Source organism: Micropterus salmoides, unplaced genomic scaffold, assembly GCF_014851395.1.
Source record: "Micropterus salmoides isolate LMB-PRFRI ecotype aquatic unplaced genomic scaffold, ASM1485139v1 Ms_hic_scaffold_20, whole genome shotgun sequence".
Taxonomy (NCBI): Eukaryota; Metazoa; Chordata; class Actinopteri; order Centrarchiformes; family Centrarchidae; genus Micropterus; species Micropterus salmoides.
The window spans coordinates 7,488,687-7,503,466 of NW_024041151.1; the positions used below are offsets into that span (position 1 = coordinate 7,488,687).

The following is a 14,780-nucleotide window of genomic DNA, read 5'->3' on the forward strand; positions in this document are numbered from 1 at the left end:
AGTGTTGACTGGAAAAACAGAAGCCAACTGAAATGAAAGCTTTCTGTTTTGCATAAAAACCAGTCTGTCAGACTGACGATCTCGGGCCAACAATTTGATGGAGAGATGTTTTGTTTTAGCTCAACATGTCGCGGAGGTCAGCAGGAACAAAGTTAACAACAACATGCAAAGGCGTTAAACAACAGATGTTTTTAAATGTTACCAGTCATAGGCAGTGTGAAATCTCACCAGGTCTGACTGATCCCCTGAGGGCAGAAGTCTCTGCCATTTGGTTCTCTGTGAGTGTTAAATTTTTTGTCTTCGTATGTGTTGACATGTAGGCCCAGCTCTTTAAATGTTTTGGTGCTGTATCTGTTTCTGTTAAAGGATACCTGAACAGTGAGATCACGGATTAAAAGAGATCCGAGTTAATATTTTCTTTCTCTCATTCCTCAAGTGACTGTGACTTTTTCTCTCTGGCCTCTGATGTAATCTCTCCTCCCCCTCTCGCTCCCAGTCTCACCCCCAAACCCAAACCCCTCCCTGTTCTTGTGCCTCACGTGGAGACACACACACACAAACAATACAAAGTACTGAGCATGAGGTTTGTTGGTGATTACTGTAGTCCTGTTTATTTTTAAGCACCTACCCATACCTGTTTTACATTAAGATAGTAGTATATGACGGTATGTGCATGAGGCCCTCACAGGGAGTTAATTTATCTGTGTACGTTTTGTTCCATGTGGTCTCCTCTTGGAGGGGAGGGGGTTCAGTTCTCAGTCAACACCCAGGACAGGACTCCACGTGGCATTTTTTTCCCCGTTTTGCACTCTTTCGCATGGCCTGACACAAGCTGGTAAACTGTGAAGAATGAACTCTGGTTCGGCATGTGATGTTGTGCCACGTAAAGTAAACTCCTTCCTGATTGTGTTTTTTAAATCTAACCTTTTTATGTCTTGCCCAGTAGGACACTGGGTTAGTGTCACTCTGAACATGCACAGGCATGCCTCTGGTGACCACTCACTATTACTACCATCTGCTGTAGCCTGCTGGTACTACAGAGTACTGTAGTGAACGGTTTATACCGGGGGTTTTCAAACTGTGAGGGACCAAGGTGAGGCAAAGATACTGTGTGAGGTGAGCAGGTGCAGGAGAAGTTAGGAAGTTTGCATACCTATCAACATTGGGATCTGAAAATAAGGGAAATTTTCATGAGTGTGTGTGTGTTTAGTATAATTTTATTTATACTTATAGTTACTATAATCATTATAATTTCATATATAGTTTACCACTAGTATAGTCCTAATTGTCAATAATCATTACCATTTATGCAGAACAATTACACTAGGTTGCATTCTTTACTCATACATATGTATTTTTAGGGGCATATGCGAGTGAAATAGATCAATGCATCATCCATCCTGGTTTCTTCGTCTTCGTCTTTGTCTTCTTCTTTCTTCCTTCGTCTTCTTCTTTCTTCTTTTATTGGCGGGTGCTGTTGACTTCCCGTCACTGACACAGCTGATGTTCTACATACTGTCACTGGCTTTACCGGAGGGTAGTGTAGCAAACGTTTCAAATACGCCCATCTGTTTCTTATTTATTTTTTAGAAAGGTTAAAAATACGGGAGATTTACAGGAAATAATTTTAACGGGAAGACAGCGGGAGAGGACAGTCAAAAATGGGAGGGTACGAGTTAGTTATTATAGTTTGGCCCGCTGTGACACACAAGCTCATGGAGGTGCCAGATTACTTTTCATAACTCAGTCAAATCTGGACACACAGACTTACACTTTCTGAGAATATTATTTGGATGTCCATCGCAGATAGATAACTATAAAACCGGTTAGATGTCACTGACAGAAAAGACGCTTCTTAAAACTCCTGATAGTCATCTCGTTTTAAACTTTCTTCAGTATTAAAGTCATAGTTGTCTGTACATCCATTGGCACACTGCAAACCGGGACTGCTAATTGCTAACTTGGCCTACTTTTAATCATGCTCAACTTGTAGTCTGCAGCTAACTCTGAATCCATGGCAACATCACATTTCCTGTTTACATCCACAAAAACTTAGGCTATGATAATCTACATAATAAAAGTGACACATAGAGGTAAGAGAGTCATGTTGCACTATACTGTATGATATGTGGGAGGAAAAGTGTGCTCTGTGTTTGACCTGCTTTGACCCCCTTCAGATCTCACTGGAGACGGAGCGCCTGGGTCCTCGTCGTGTGGAGGGCCTGAGGAAAGAGGATGAGGAGTGGCAGAAGAAAGCTCACGCCGCCGTCCTTTCCATACAGGACCTGACTGTCAAGTTCTTTGAAACCACGACTCGGGCACAGAAAGGTAAACACACAATGAAGGCATTTCCTCTCTGACATAAAGCAGCGTGGGGCTTTGGTGTGACCTTTTGAACCTTTGTGTTGTATGTTTACTCAATAACAAAGTGCAGTTAAAGCTGGCGTAGGCTTATTACAGTCCTGCGGCAGCCACAGACACCGGATTGTTTTCATTCTTGTGTCAGAACATTTGATTAATTGATAGCTGTCTTGATTTAAAGAGAATTTTAGCAAATATAAACAAAATATACTTCTGAATAATAATTTCCTACCCCAGCTTTAACATGCAGGGACGATTTTAAAACTAACATTACCTTATTAATAATTATATTATTAATTAAATTGATTCTTTATTTTATGTATATTGTCTGCCATGTAGAAGAAAGGAGTTACAAAACTAAATTTCACTCTAAAACTTGTTATATTGTGACAATAAACGTACCTACCTACCCATTATTGTCTTAGATCCTCATCTCCAACCTCTCACACACCAAAGTGACTTCTGTAAATCTCCCCTTCGTCCAAAAGTATTTTAATCCTCCAAACATCTCAGCTATGAACTTGAAAACATGTCAACAGATTTCTGTTTAAGCGTTAAGGCTTTGCTGAATTGAGTCGAAGCACTAATGCAAACTGTCCATTTAATGGCTGCAGCTTAGTGATTCATATGTTATTGTTATTACTTTCTTGATTAGTCAATTAATCATTCAGTATTCCCCAAGGCTGCATCCACACTAATACGTTTTAAAACAAAAATGATCTCTATCCACACCAGCGTTTTAGCTGCGGACCAGAACAGATCTCCGTCAAATGCACCAGAGATGTTTTTGCATGGACTGACAACGAGATAGAACTGTTTTAAAATTAAAAAGTAGTAGTGTGGATGTAGCGCAAGAGTCCAAGACGGCTTCTTTAAATGCCTTGTTTTGTTTGACCAACCGTCCAAAAAGATATTCTATTTAAAATGATTAAAACAGAAAAAAGCAGAGCACTTTATCTTAAAAAAGAACTGAAAATGATCATCAAAATAGTTTAATATCAAATATAAAAATTTAATATCTGTCGATCAACTAATCGATTAATTGACTGATCATTCAGCTCTAGTCCATTTACAACAATCGTTTATGTGTGTTGCAGCTTTGTATGAGCGTATGCGTGCTGACCAGAGGAAGTTTGGGAAGTCAGCATGGGCGGCCGCAGTTGAACGCATGGAGCGGCTTCAGTACGCCTTTTCCAAAGAAACTCTGCAGCTGATGAGGGCCAAGGAAATCTGCCTGGAGCAGAGGAAACATGGCTTGAAGGAGGAGGTAAAGTACACCATGACGCACGACTGAGGCTGTCAATGATGTAGACCGAGGTGTTTAGCTGTGTAAGTGTCTTTTAAAAGCTTGTGACAGTCAGTGAGTTTTTCAGAAATCACAAGAGTGAGAGACATAAAGACTTGGATATAGACAAGTTTAGAAAGAGAAGAGGGGAAAAGCAAGCACAGACATCCTGCAATGGAGTGAATAACATCCTGGTGTACAGCAGTGGAAATGACTCATTGGGAACAACTGTTGGGGTCAAAATACTTTCTTTACATGTGTAAATGTATAGAAGAGTAGAAGAGATAGCATGTGTTGTAGTTCAGCACTTAGATGCTTCGTATTTGTATAGCACCTTTTATGCACCTTATAGCATATTCACCTTCCGATTAACGGGCAACCCGCTCTACCTCCTGAGCCAGGACAGAACCTCGGCTTCAGTTTCAACTTGTCAACTTGTGCACAGTCAGGAAGTGAACCCTTTGGTGTACAGTGGAGTAATGCGATCGGCTGTGGTTCTAGATGCAGAGTCTGCAAGGTGGGGAGGATGCCATGCTGCGTCTGGACCAGCTGGAGGCGCTGTACTACGAGTTGCAGCTGCAGTTGTATGATATTCAGGCGGAGGTGCTGCGCTGTGAAGAGCTGCTGCTCACTGCCCAGCTGCAGAGTCTGCGGAGGCAAATGACAGGTGAGCATCTGTTTTTCGTAAAGGTCAGTCTGACCGACTGTAGACTGACATTATCATATTTTTGCTTATTACAGATACTGTATATCTGTATCAGCGTATATAAGGGCTGATAAGTAACAAAAAATTGCAGTACAGAATGCAGAAAACTAATAAATGTGTACATATTTATACAAACATCAGGGATCCTTATTTAAAAATGTTTGTGTTAATGTTGTTAAGTTGTTAAGTGTTTCATTGACTTCAACAATATTGTAGTGCCACAAAACCTTTAATTTAATAACGATATCTCTGAATATTGAGACTGAACTTTCCAAGCTGTTCTAAAATCACTACAAAGTTTTATAAAAAGACAATAAATGTTTGATCTCAGTCTGATCTTTGTTTATTTTAGTTTATTAATTTTATGTAATTACCAGGTACCTTGTGCAAAAAACATTTGCATCATACAAAGAGGAGAGATGTACTGAACCACATTTAGCTACCAGCTAAAATCAGGCATTTCTTTTTAACTAAAGCTCATTTCTAATAGCTTTGTTCCTCCATGTGATGAGATGAAAGTAACTATGCAACAAAACATTAAAAAGGAAAGAAGATAAAACTTAAAATAGTAACCGCTGCAAGTGTTGAACTTCAGGTAGCTCAATAACAGGTGAATGAACTATTGTCCCCGCGAGCCGACCCCGGATAAGCGGATGAAGATGGATGGATGGATGAACTATTGTTTGGTCACATGTCGCACTACATACAGCTTTATAAACGAAGGACCTGAACAAGCAGCATTTTGATGAATCTGTTCTGATGTGGTACCAGAGCGACAGGATGAGGTCGTGTACTACGATGCCTTTGAAAGCCCTGACGCCATGAAGGGCGACGAAGATCCTGCAACCACGCCGTCCCCCCTCAGAGATGAAGAACTCGGCATCCTACAGCAGAGGACGCGGCAGCTCGAGGCCCGCAGGGGGCGCATCACTGCCAAGAAAGTCTACCTCAAAAACAAGAAGGTAAGCACCGATGATTAAAGAGGCAGTTCGATGTTGTTGAGGTTGCTGGCCCTTTGAAGACACCTCCAGAGAGGATTTAATACCAGCTGTAGGTAAGTTAAAAGGGCAGCTCCTCTAGTGATCAAACTAAGAAGTGCAATAACAGGGCTTATTAGTAGCTGTTGAAGATGACAGCGACATTTAGTGTTTAAACCCGGATATGCAATGTCATTTATTAGAAATACGCAAAAGTCGTATTGTAGTTTAGTCCTAAATATTTACAGCGGGCCGTACTTTGGCCACTCCCATCATTTATATGCTTTTTGTCTTGAACAGGAAATCTGTATTGTCAATCACAACCAGAAGATACAACAGCGACCAGGTAGCCATGCTGACAGTGACTTCCCACGGTCACTGCAGGTAAGACTTAGGGGGCTTTCACACCTGAAAGTCCTCACCAAGGTCCGAACCAGAGTTCATGTTTTCATACATTTTGATACATTCGGTTAGTTTTGGTTGGGGTTCACAGTGCAATTCTACTACCTCTTTTCGTCGGACCAAATTTCATCTGTTTGGTCCAGACACTGGTTTCACTTTCACACCCGTATTTTTGGTTTGGACCAAACTGAAAAGTCACTCACTTTACTTTACGTTTCCATTGTAAGCATCAATTTTACTTAATGCTGCAGGAGTGTGATTTTTTTTTTAATCCTTAAAATATTTATTGAATTCTTCATAGCAGAGTATGTGCGTACAGGGTTGGTCATACATTTCGGATTCTTGGCGTAAACATATTCTGACCTGTCACAGAGGAAAAATAAACTTAGAAAAATAAAATGAGAATCAAGTCTGGAAAAAAAAGTAAATAAATAAATGTGGGGGAAATCCAGACCACAGAAAAAAAGGAAGGAGCTGTGATGTAGTCTCTGATTTCTTAGGCTGAGTTTTCATTAGTCCTTGTGTAGGTCCAAAACAGATCCCAAGAAGGAGTGTGGGTTTTTTTTAAGGATTCCCCTGACAGTCATTCTGTCCAAAGACGAGGCACGAGTTGCTTTCTTTTGGTGCAGCTACATTCACAGCATTGAAGGTGATGTGGGATGAGAGTCTGGTTAAGCTGAAATGTGAGGTTATGGAAACACCTTGTCCAAATGACCAAAAAGACCTTTCAAGTGAAACAGAGCACTGAATTATCTAAGGATAGAGAAATGTCATTATAAAATGATCTCTTTCTGATATTTTATTTTCAGTTAATTTACAGAGAAGGCAGACGCCATCATGTGCCCAGTTAAGAGCTGGTTTGTTAATACTGAACGTTGCGAGATGCAGATCCTAAAGAGAAGCAAGCGTTGGTGTCCTTCATTATAAGACTGCTTTTGTTATGTAAATTGAATCTGTTTGATTTAGTGGAACTGCTTGTTATCATTTGCATAATTATCATCTTGGTTGTTGTTGCTGTCTATCGTCTTGTAAGCTCAGAGAAGACTTAGGTCGCTTTCACACCTGCATTTTGGTTCTTCTGGTGCGGAACCAAAGAAAACAACCAAACAGCAGGTTAGCCTTTAAGTTCTGGTGCGGTGGATTTCACATTTTTACAAACAAACCGAGAGCTGAACCGAGAAAATACATTTTTCTCTCTGATTGATATGGTAAAAATCCCCACATTCACATGCTGATAAGTGATAAATGTATAGATAATTTGGCTTTCATGCCACAAACAAACCACACCAGAGTCGCATTGACTGAGATCAATGCAGACTGAGACCTCCTTTATAAGAGGTCTTGGTGCAGTTGTTTAGTCCACGCTACAGTTCAGATGACAGCATAAATGAAGTTTTACTGGTTTATTCGAACCTGTTTTATTTTGGTGAAAACAACCTCTTCAATCAATCAACTACTTTAAGAGTTAATAACCCGTCTGGATCCTACAAATAATCAAACTTGTTAATGAGATTTACTTTGTTGTTTCCTGTAAAGGGAGGAGACGCTGAGGAAGATGAAGCCAGGAGCAATGCCAGAGTGAGTCAGGAGAGGCAGAGGACTCTGGACAGACTCCGCAGCCTCAGACAGGTGAGGGCCCACTGTCCTGATGTTTAGCTGAACCGGACCTTTGACCTTTGACTGATCCTTGTGTCTGACCTCCTTTTGTTGACTACCCATCCAGCGTTATCCAGGCCAGGTGACTGTGAAGTCCAGCCGGATGCGTCTGAGCCAGTCTCATGTCCGGAGGAGAGCCGGTCAGCAGCCCAACACCCAGGCGGCCGGCGTTCAGACTGACTGCATCTCAGATCTCCCAGAACTCTCTGCTCCTCCTCCGCCGGACGCTTGCGGCTGTGACAGCGTCTCTTTACCTACTGTTGAACTCCAAAGTCTCGACTCTTCACCTCCCTTTCTCTCACTGCCTCCCCTCCCAGCCTCCCCATCTATTCTATCACTGGGTCCTCCCCCTCCCCCTCCTCCCCCACCACCTCCCCCGCCTCCTCCGCCACCATCAGACGACCAGCAGCAGGTTGACGGGAGGGAGAGGAATCCCACAGACAGTCCAGTGCGGCACCACACGTGCGAGTCTGAATCTCCCTCCCTACCCCTGGCTCCATTTTCCCCTCGTTTCTTTGACAGCAGTGAGCTGCTGACAGCGAGGACGAAGCTGAGGAAGACTGCCTCGCTGGACTCGTCGCAGTGGAGGAGAGGTGAGGAGGAAACTCACATTGTTTTGACATTTATCATAACAAACGAAAAGTCTTTAGTTATAATCCTTAAGATCTCAGTCCTGGTGTATTTGGCGAGATGGAAGTTTGATGAACTGTTTATTGTCTGCTACTTGGCAGAAGGACGTGACAAACTTAATTTTCTCTTTACTGTTGTAATGTGACAAATAAACCTACCTTTTACCTTCAAATAGACCAAACACAAGCAAATTAAGAAAACCTCTACATTCATTTGATGCACTGCAAATAGACAAAAGGACAACAGAAGGCGGACACTTAAAAGTGCTGAACATGGACACGCTTGTTGTTGCCACGGTTTGCGACCCATTAAGTTATTGAAGCCTGGTCCGGGTATCGTCCGTTTAAGTTGATGTTGTGTGTCTTTGACTTCGGCTACGGCGCTATCCTACCTAGAGTCTTTACTGTCCTACCATCAGTGTTGACAGATGGCCTGTAGCCTGCGTGATAATCATATTGTTAGAGGAGAAATATCCCGAGGTACAGGCTACCAAAGGCCAAGCATTATCAGGATAAAGAGATAACCTCAGCTTCGATGTTTAAAAAGTTACACATCACATAGGATCACAATTGTTGAAGGGGGAGGAGATTTATTGCTTGTATATTGCCCCGCCACTGATGAAGCTGAGGATGTCCAGAACTTGGTATCACAAATAGAAATGATTCACCAAAAGTTGACAGGCTGTTTTGGAAAGACATCCAGGTTTGGTCAATATCACCAAGTCATGCAGTAGTTTATATTAAGTATTAAACTACTAATGAAGCTGCTTTGACGTCCGTGGCCACAAGATGCCACTGTACGACCTGAGATTAAAAATCGGTGTGGACAACAAACTTCAGTGCTGGCTTTAATTCAGGAAACTTTTCCGACGGTTATTTATGTTCAGAACAGGCTACAGTCCGTCTGTCATCACTGATGAACCTGGTTATTACCTCTGATTAACAGAAATTTCCCAAAACTTGTTTTAATCTGCGAGCTCCTGCAAGGTGCACGCTGCACATCAGACTACGCAAACTGAAGAAACAGTACAAAACAGAACAACAGATAAACAATGAACGGATGATTCGGACCTGACTTTTTCGTGTCCTCTTGAAACATTTCTGTTGTGCGTATTTGTGTTTTCTAAAGTTGAGGTGTGTTTGCCCTTTTTGGCTGTCAAAGCCTTTTTATTTTTATAGCACCTGTCATTCACACAATGCTGCTCAAAAATAATATACAATAAACCAGGGTAGAATAATAATGTAAAATAAGATGAACTGAAATTAAAAATAAAACTTTCAGTAAAGGATACAAACTGATTAAAAAGGTAAATCTTATTATATTTATGGGCATGTTGTTTTAAAGCAGTATAGAAGCAGAGACAAAGTAATAAAGGGGGATTACACCGTTTTCTGTAAAGTCTTAAAAAGCATCAAATTTCCTCCAGAAAAAGGAAATAAAAAAAAGTCTTAAATATGTTTTTGTATGTGATTGCGGGCTGTTGGGAGATGTTTTCCATCTGTAAGCTAAAGAAAACACTGTCACTACTGCAGCTACAGCAAACTCATCATCTCACAGAAAGCTTTGATTTTAGCCAAAAACTTTAATTAATTTATCACTTTTAGTGCTGAACAATTAATTTAACAATTTATCTAAATGTTATTCAAAGAAAATGAAAATAATTATGTAAAAGTGATCATTCCTTCAAAAATCGCAAATCATATCCTAATTTCAATATTAGTCAAAATAATCGCAATTAGATATTTTTTCCAAATTGTTCAGCCCTAATACATTTCCTGTTACTTATTCAGGTCCTAATGAAGTTATTAAATTAATTATTAGTCAATAATTTTTAAATAATGCTTAGAAGTAGTGAAAAACATATAATAATAATAATAATAATTTTAGGTCCGTACTGATTTTCCATCAGACTTTCACACTTTGGTCGGTGTGATTGTTTAACAGGTGTTGAATTGTTTTCTATGTGGTTTTAAAATGAACCCAGAAACTGTACGTGAGGTTAACTGTGGTGTCGCTGTGTGTCTGCAGCGAGCTCCCCCATGGACGAGGTGCTGGCTTCCTTAAAACGGGGCAGTTTCCACCTGAGGAAGGCCGAGCTGCGGGTCCTGGGCCCCGACCCGGACGACGACAGCAACAACATCCTGGCTCAGATCAGGCAGGGCGTCAGGCTGAAGAAGGTCCGGACCCGGCCGGAGCAGCCGCGACACCCCAAGAGCTTCACCCACTCGGCCGACGCTCTGACCCGCAGCATCCACGAGGCCCTGAGAAGAATCAAAGAGGCCTCGCCGGAGTCAGAGTCCGAGGACGAAGGCCTCCCGTGCACTGACTGGGAAAACTAGTTATGCTTACTGGAGGAATATTTTTTAATGTTTTATGGATACGTGGAGCCAAAAGAAAACAGTGGCTCGAATCAAGCAGACGAGCTGGAGACACCTTTGAACAAAAAAACTAGATTTTTTTAAAATCAGAAACTACTCAGAAGTATTTTTTGTCATTCTTCTGTATGTTGTTTGTAAAGATGGACCACTAATCTTTTTTTTTTTTTAATGTTCTTGTTGTTGTTGCTGTGGCATTCTTGGCGAGGATACAACCTCTAACCTCTCATTATGTCGGTCTACATGTCAGAGTCGTACTGTAGCTTGCTGTGATGGGTTTGTTTTAGGAAGTGAGTATTTTTGTCACAGACTCAGCTCTTCACTGAACACACGTGCTGCACACTCATACATTCAGCTGTGTGACAACCATTTGTACTGTAGGATTTTCTCACTTCCTTACAGGAGAAGTTTGACATTGTGGGAAATCCAGCTGCTGGCTGTAGCTTTGTATTAAGCAAACACAAATTAGAGTGGGAACGATCTTCTCGTCTCATCGCATCTCGGCAAAACAGTAAATACTGTAGTGCATTTCCCAAAATGTCAAAATATTACTTTAAAGGATAATTTCAGTATTTTTAAACTCGAAAAAATGACGAGTAGGTACAGAACACGTCCACAAAAAGTCTCGCTCAAGGACAATTCTCACTCTGAAATATGGTGAGAGGCGGGCTGTTGCAGGAAGACGACCGTGGAAACGAGAGTCAGAGTTGGAGAGAGGAGTTTATAGAGGAGGAGTAACGTTAGGAAAATAAAAGTGTTACTATCAGCTCCTCTATGTACACATCAAACGCCTCTCCCTCGTTTCCACCGGCGGCATCCTGCAGCAACTCTCTTCCCACGAGATTTCAGAGTGAGACTTCAGTTTCCTGTTAAAAAAGACCACCGGGAGTCACTCGTGGGGATCCTGTCTCCGATGTTGTTAGACACCTGGTGTAACAGTCTGAGCCTGTTGGTGGCAAAAAGAAGCACCTTTTTTGGACGTATTTTTGAGAAGCGCAATTTCCCTGAAGAAAAGCGTTTCAGCTGCTGCAGCCACAAACCGGTTGCAACTACAGCACAGATTCCAAATTTTTTGTAACTACAAGTCACTTCAACACCAAAATGTGTGAAAATATGGTTTTCCCAGGTTTAAAAGCACCAAAATTATCCTTTTAATTAGTAAAACTGGGTCATTTTCATCATCCTGGTGGGAAGAATGCCAAAAACTGCCGTTGATTTGTGGATTCAGCAAATCACCAATGCCTGTTTTTTTTTCTTTTTGTAGCGTTTTCACTTTTTCATATAAGTCATAAATATACACGAATAGAAATATATAGGGTGAAATATGATGCAACAAGAGGAAGGGATTATGGAGGAAGGATATCAAACTCACATTCAATCTCTATCAGAGACTGAGGTTTTCAAACTGCGAGGTGAAAGAGACAGGTGCATGCTGGGACTTAAAGTCAGTTTAGCGCCCGATTGCTGGGAATAAACAACCATAAATGTGCTTAGAAATCTTAGGAGAATATAAATACGCTTGTAACTGCAGAACTTGCCTAAGAAACATCACGTTTATAAGTTTTCTTCAGCATCAAAGTAGTCTTGTGATAGTTGTCTGAACATCTACGGGTACAATGCAAACGGGAAAAGCTAACCGCTAATTTGGCATAATTATAATGGTGCCAAAATGAATTTTTAAACAAATATATGCTAAAAATCCACAGCTCACTATCTCCGTGACATTATACTTCATGTGTACATCTCCCCAAGGCATTATGGGAAAGTGTAATTCCAGCAGGAGAGACCAAATCTATTAATACAAACAGACCTGCAGTATGTAAGAGAGCGAGAGAGATTTCTGTTAGTATATGATTCAAATAAACTGTTTACCTGCAGTCCCACACAGGATCAGACGGAGGCCCAGCTGGGTTATTAGCTGTTTATTCGCTGAGATGGCGTCCCTGTGAGCTTTTAAAGGTTTAAACGGATGCTGCCGCTAACAGAAGTGGTGTTTAGTGTTTTGAAACGACACTGGAAATATTAGCACACAAAACAGCTGCAGTTTTTCAGATCTTTATTCATAACAAACCATCTGCTGACTTGTGCATCCTCTACTTCTCTTCTAAGGATGTCATTTTTAAACCGGGTCAGTATTTTGAAAAAGAAAAACAAATACTGTATATACACATATAAATGATTACTTGAATCAAGCTTCTGTCATTATTTTTTTGTGATCGGCTGATTGTGCTGTCACTCTGAGAAGGAAAGAAAGATGGACGATTAATGAGTTTCATCATGACACATTACCATTAAATTACTCTTTAACAGGCGACAATATTTAAAACCAGCAGGCAATGTGACGACAGAGGGTGAAAATCTATTTTATTGAGCTTAAAATACTATAATTAGAGCTGGAAACTATTTTAATAATCGATTAAATCATAAAACAAAAAATTTTAAAGCAAAAACTCTCTGGTTTTAGCTGCTCCAATGTGACGAGTTGCTGCTTTTCTCTGTTTTAAGTCACTGTAAACTGAATATCTTTGGGTTTTGGACAAAACAAGATGTTTGAAGTTTGGGCGTTTTACAGACCAACTGAACGTATTAATTGAGAAAATAACCTGCAGATTAACTGCTAATACAAATGGTTAATTTCGAGTAAAATACTGAGTAAATGTTTAAGATGACTCCCCCTCCTATTTAAAATGCTTTAAACACGCTGTATAACAAATATTTAGATACATGATGCAGCATTTTGAAGCCTGTTTGATTCGTTCAGCTGGTAACTGACAGACCCAACAACATTTGGAATATGTGATGTTTATATTTATCTTATTTTATTCCCCGAGAGACTCTTTCCGCTGCCTTTTTTTTTTTTTTCCCCCAAAGATTTGTTTTCCGAGCTTATTTACTTACTGGAGTTGTTGTTGTTTGAGTTTGGTGTGTGTGTGATTTTAAACTGTTCTCTTATTATGTGTTAACTGTGTCAAACCTGTCTTTAACTGTAAAAATACGTTCCTGTATTTAACGAGTCCAAAGTACCATGAGTTTTACAAGGACATTAATATGAAGCTTCAGCCAGCCCACGCTTAGCTTAGCTTAGCATAAAGACTGGAAACGGGGGGAAACAGCTAGCCTGACCTACCAGCACCTCTAAAGCTCACTGATTAACACACGTCATTGCAGGACTATTAGCAGGTTGAAGCCTCTTTTCCCTTCATACACAGGGTAAAGTTTGGGGTTATGGCAGAAATATCTGTGTAGCAATTGTTCAGCTGTCTGGGCTGCAGCTTTACCGTTTTGGTTAGTAGAACTATTTTAATAATTGATTAATCAGCTGGCAGACACAGTTGGCGTCTAGCTGGTAAACATTCGCCCCGTGAGAAGGTCCCACGTACATTTACCAACAACCAGTTTTTCGTCACCTCTTGTGGCTGTTTGAGGGAAAACACCCGGTACAACAGCTTTTTTTTGCTGCCCTCGGCCTCAGGGGGGCAGTAATGAGCCCGTCACAGTTTGTTGCACCGAACGAAAACTTACTGATTAAACAAACGACATATAACTTGGTAATAAGTGAGCTTTAAAGGAGCCGGTAGGCGGATTTATTTACCTTTGGACAGATTCTGGCTAAAAATCCTAGTCTTTATGCTAAGCTAACCAGCAGCTAGCTGTAGCTTCATATTTGAGAGTGGCATCAATGTCAAATGTCACTCTTCCTGAATCGTGGAGTTTACAGCTGCCATTCAGACAGACATGTGTAAGAGCAAAGCAGATATTTGCTCAGTGACAAACTCCCTCTTGCTCTCTGTCCCGTCTTGTATTTGGGCTCATGATACCATAGTGCTTTCTTTTTCCTTTTTTAGTTAAAATGTGTAGAATCCAAACTTTGTGGATTTTCTTTCCCGCCCTGAACGTGACACGAGTTTGACCTTTTAACCTTTACGACCTTATGCATGTGACCGGTTTCAGGACGAACCCATCACAACGTAAGTGCAATAATTGAGATGAAAAAGTCATTTTATGAATTAATACTGTAATGAAATGTAAATCATGAAAAATATATATCTGCATGCCTAAATGTATTGAAGTATTTATTGAAACTTCATATTTTAAATGATTTTACATACAAATGTAAATGTACTTTATAAGGTTTTCTTTTTTGTTGCTTATTTTGTTTCCTATCATGACATTCCTCTCTGCTTTCTATAAAATAAAATAAAGCACCAACATGTCTTTTAATGCTCCTTGGTGTATTGAAGATGTCCTTCATGTAAATCATCTCAATTTCAAGGTACTTATACTTGAGTAACGTTATTTCCATTTTATGATACTTTATGCTTCTAAAAAAATATGTTCTTTTTACTCCAACATTTGTTTGACGGCTTCAGTTACTTTGCAGATTCAGA

General features: G+C 40.4%; 1 protein-coding gene across 1 annotated transcript in view; it reads left to right on the forward strand.

Moving 5' to 3' along the window:
* Positions 1 to 14,618, forward strand: part of jmy (junction mediating and regulatory protein, p53 cofactor) — a 37,238-nt gene extending 22,620 nt beyond the window's left edge. The window contains exons 3-10 of the mRNA XM_038734707.1: positions 2,178 to 2,328; positions 3,459 to 3,628; positions 4,148 to 4,313; positions 5,124 to 5,314; positions 5,630 to 5,713; positions 7,268 to 7,360; positions 7,455 to 7,980; positions 10,046 to 14,618. Of these exons, the coding sequence (XP_038590635.1) occupies positions 2,178 to 2,328; positions 3,459 to 3,628; positions 4,148 to 4,313; positions 5,124 to 5,314; positions 5,630 to 5,713; positions 7,268 to 7,360; positions 7,455 to 7,980; positions 10,046 to 10,356 (1,692 nt within the window). The 3' untranslated portion in view covers positions 10,357 to 14,618. The remainder of the gene's footprint in view (positions 1 to 2,177; positions 2,329 to 3,458; positions 3,629 to 4,147; positions 4,314 to 5,123; positions 5,315 to 5,629; positions 5,714 to 7,267; positions 7,361 to 7,454; positions 7,981 to 10,045) is intronic.
* Positions 14,619 to 14,780: the final 162 nt, after the last annotated feature.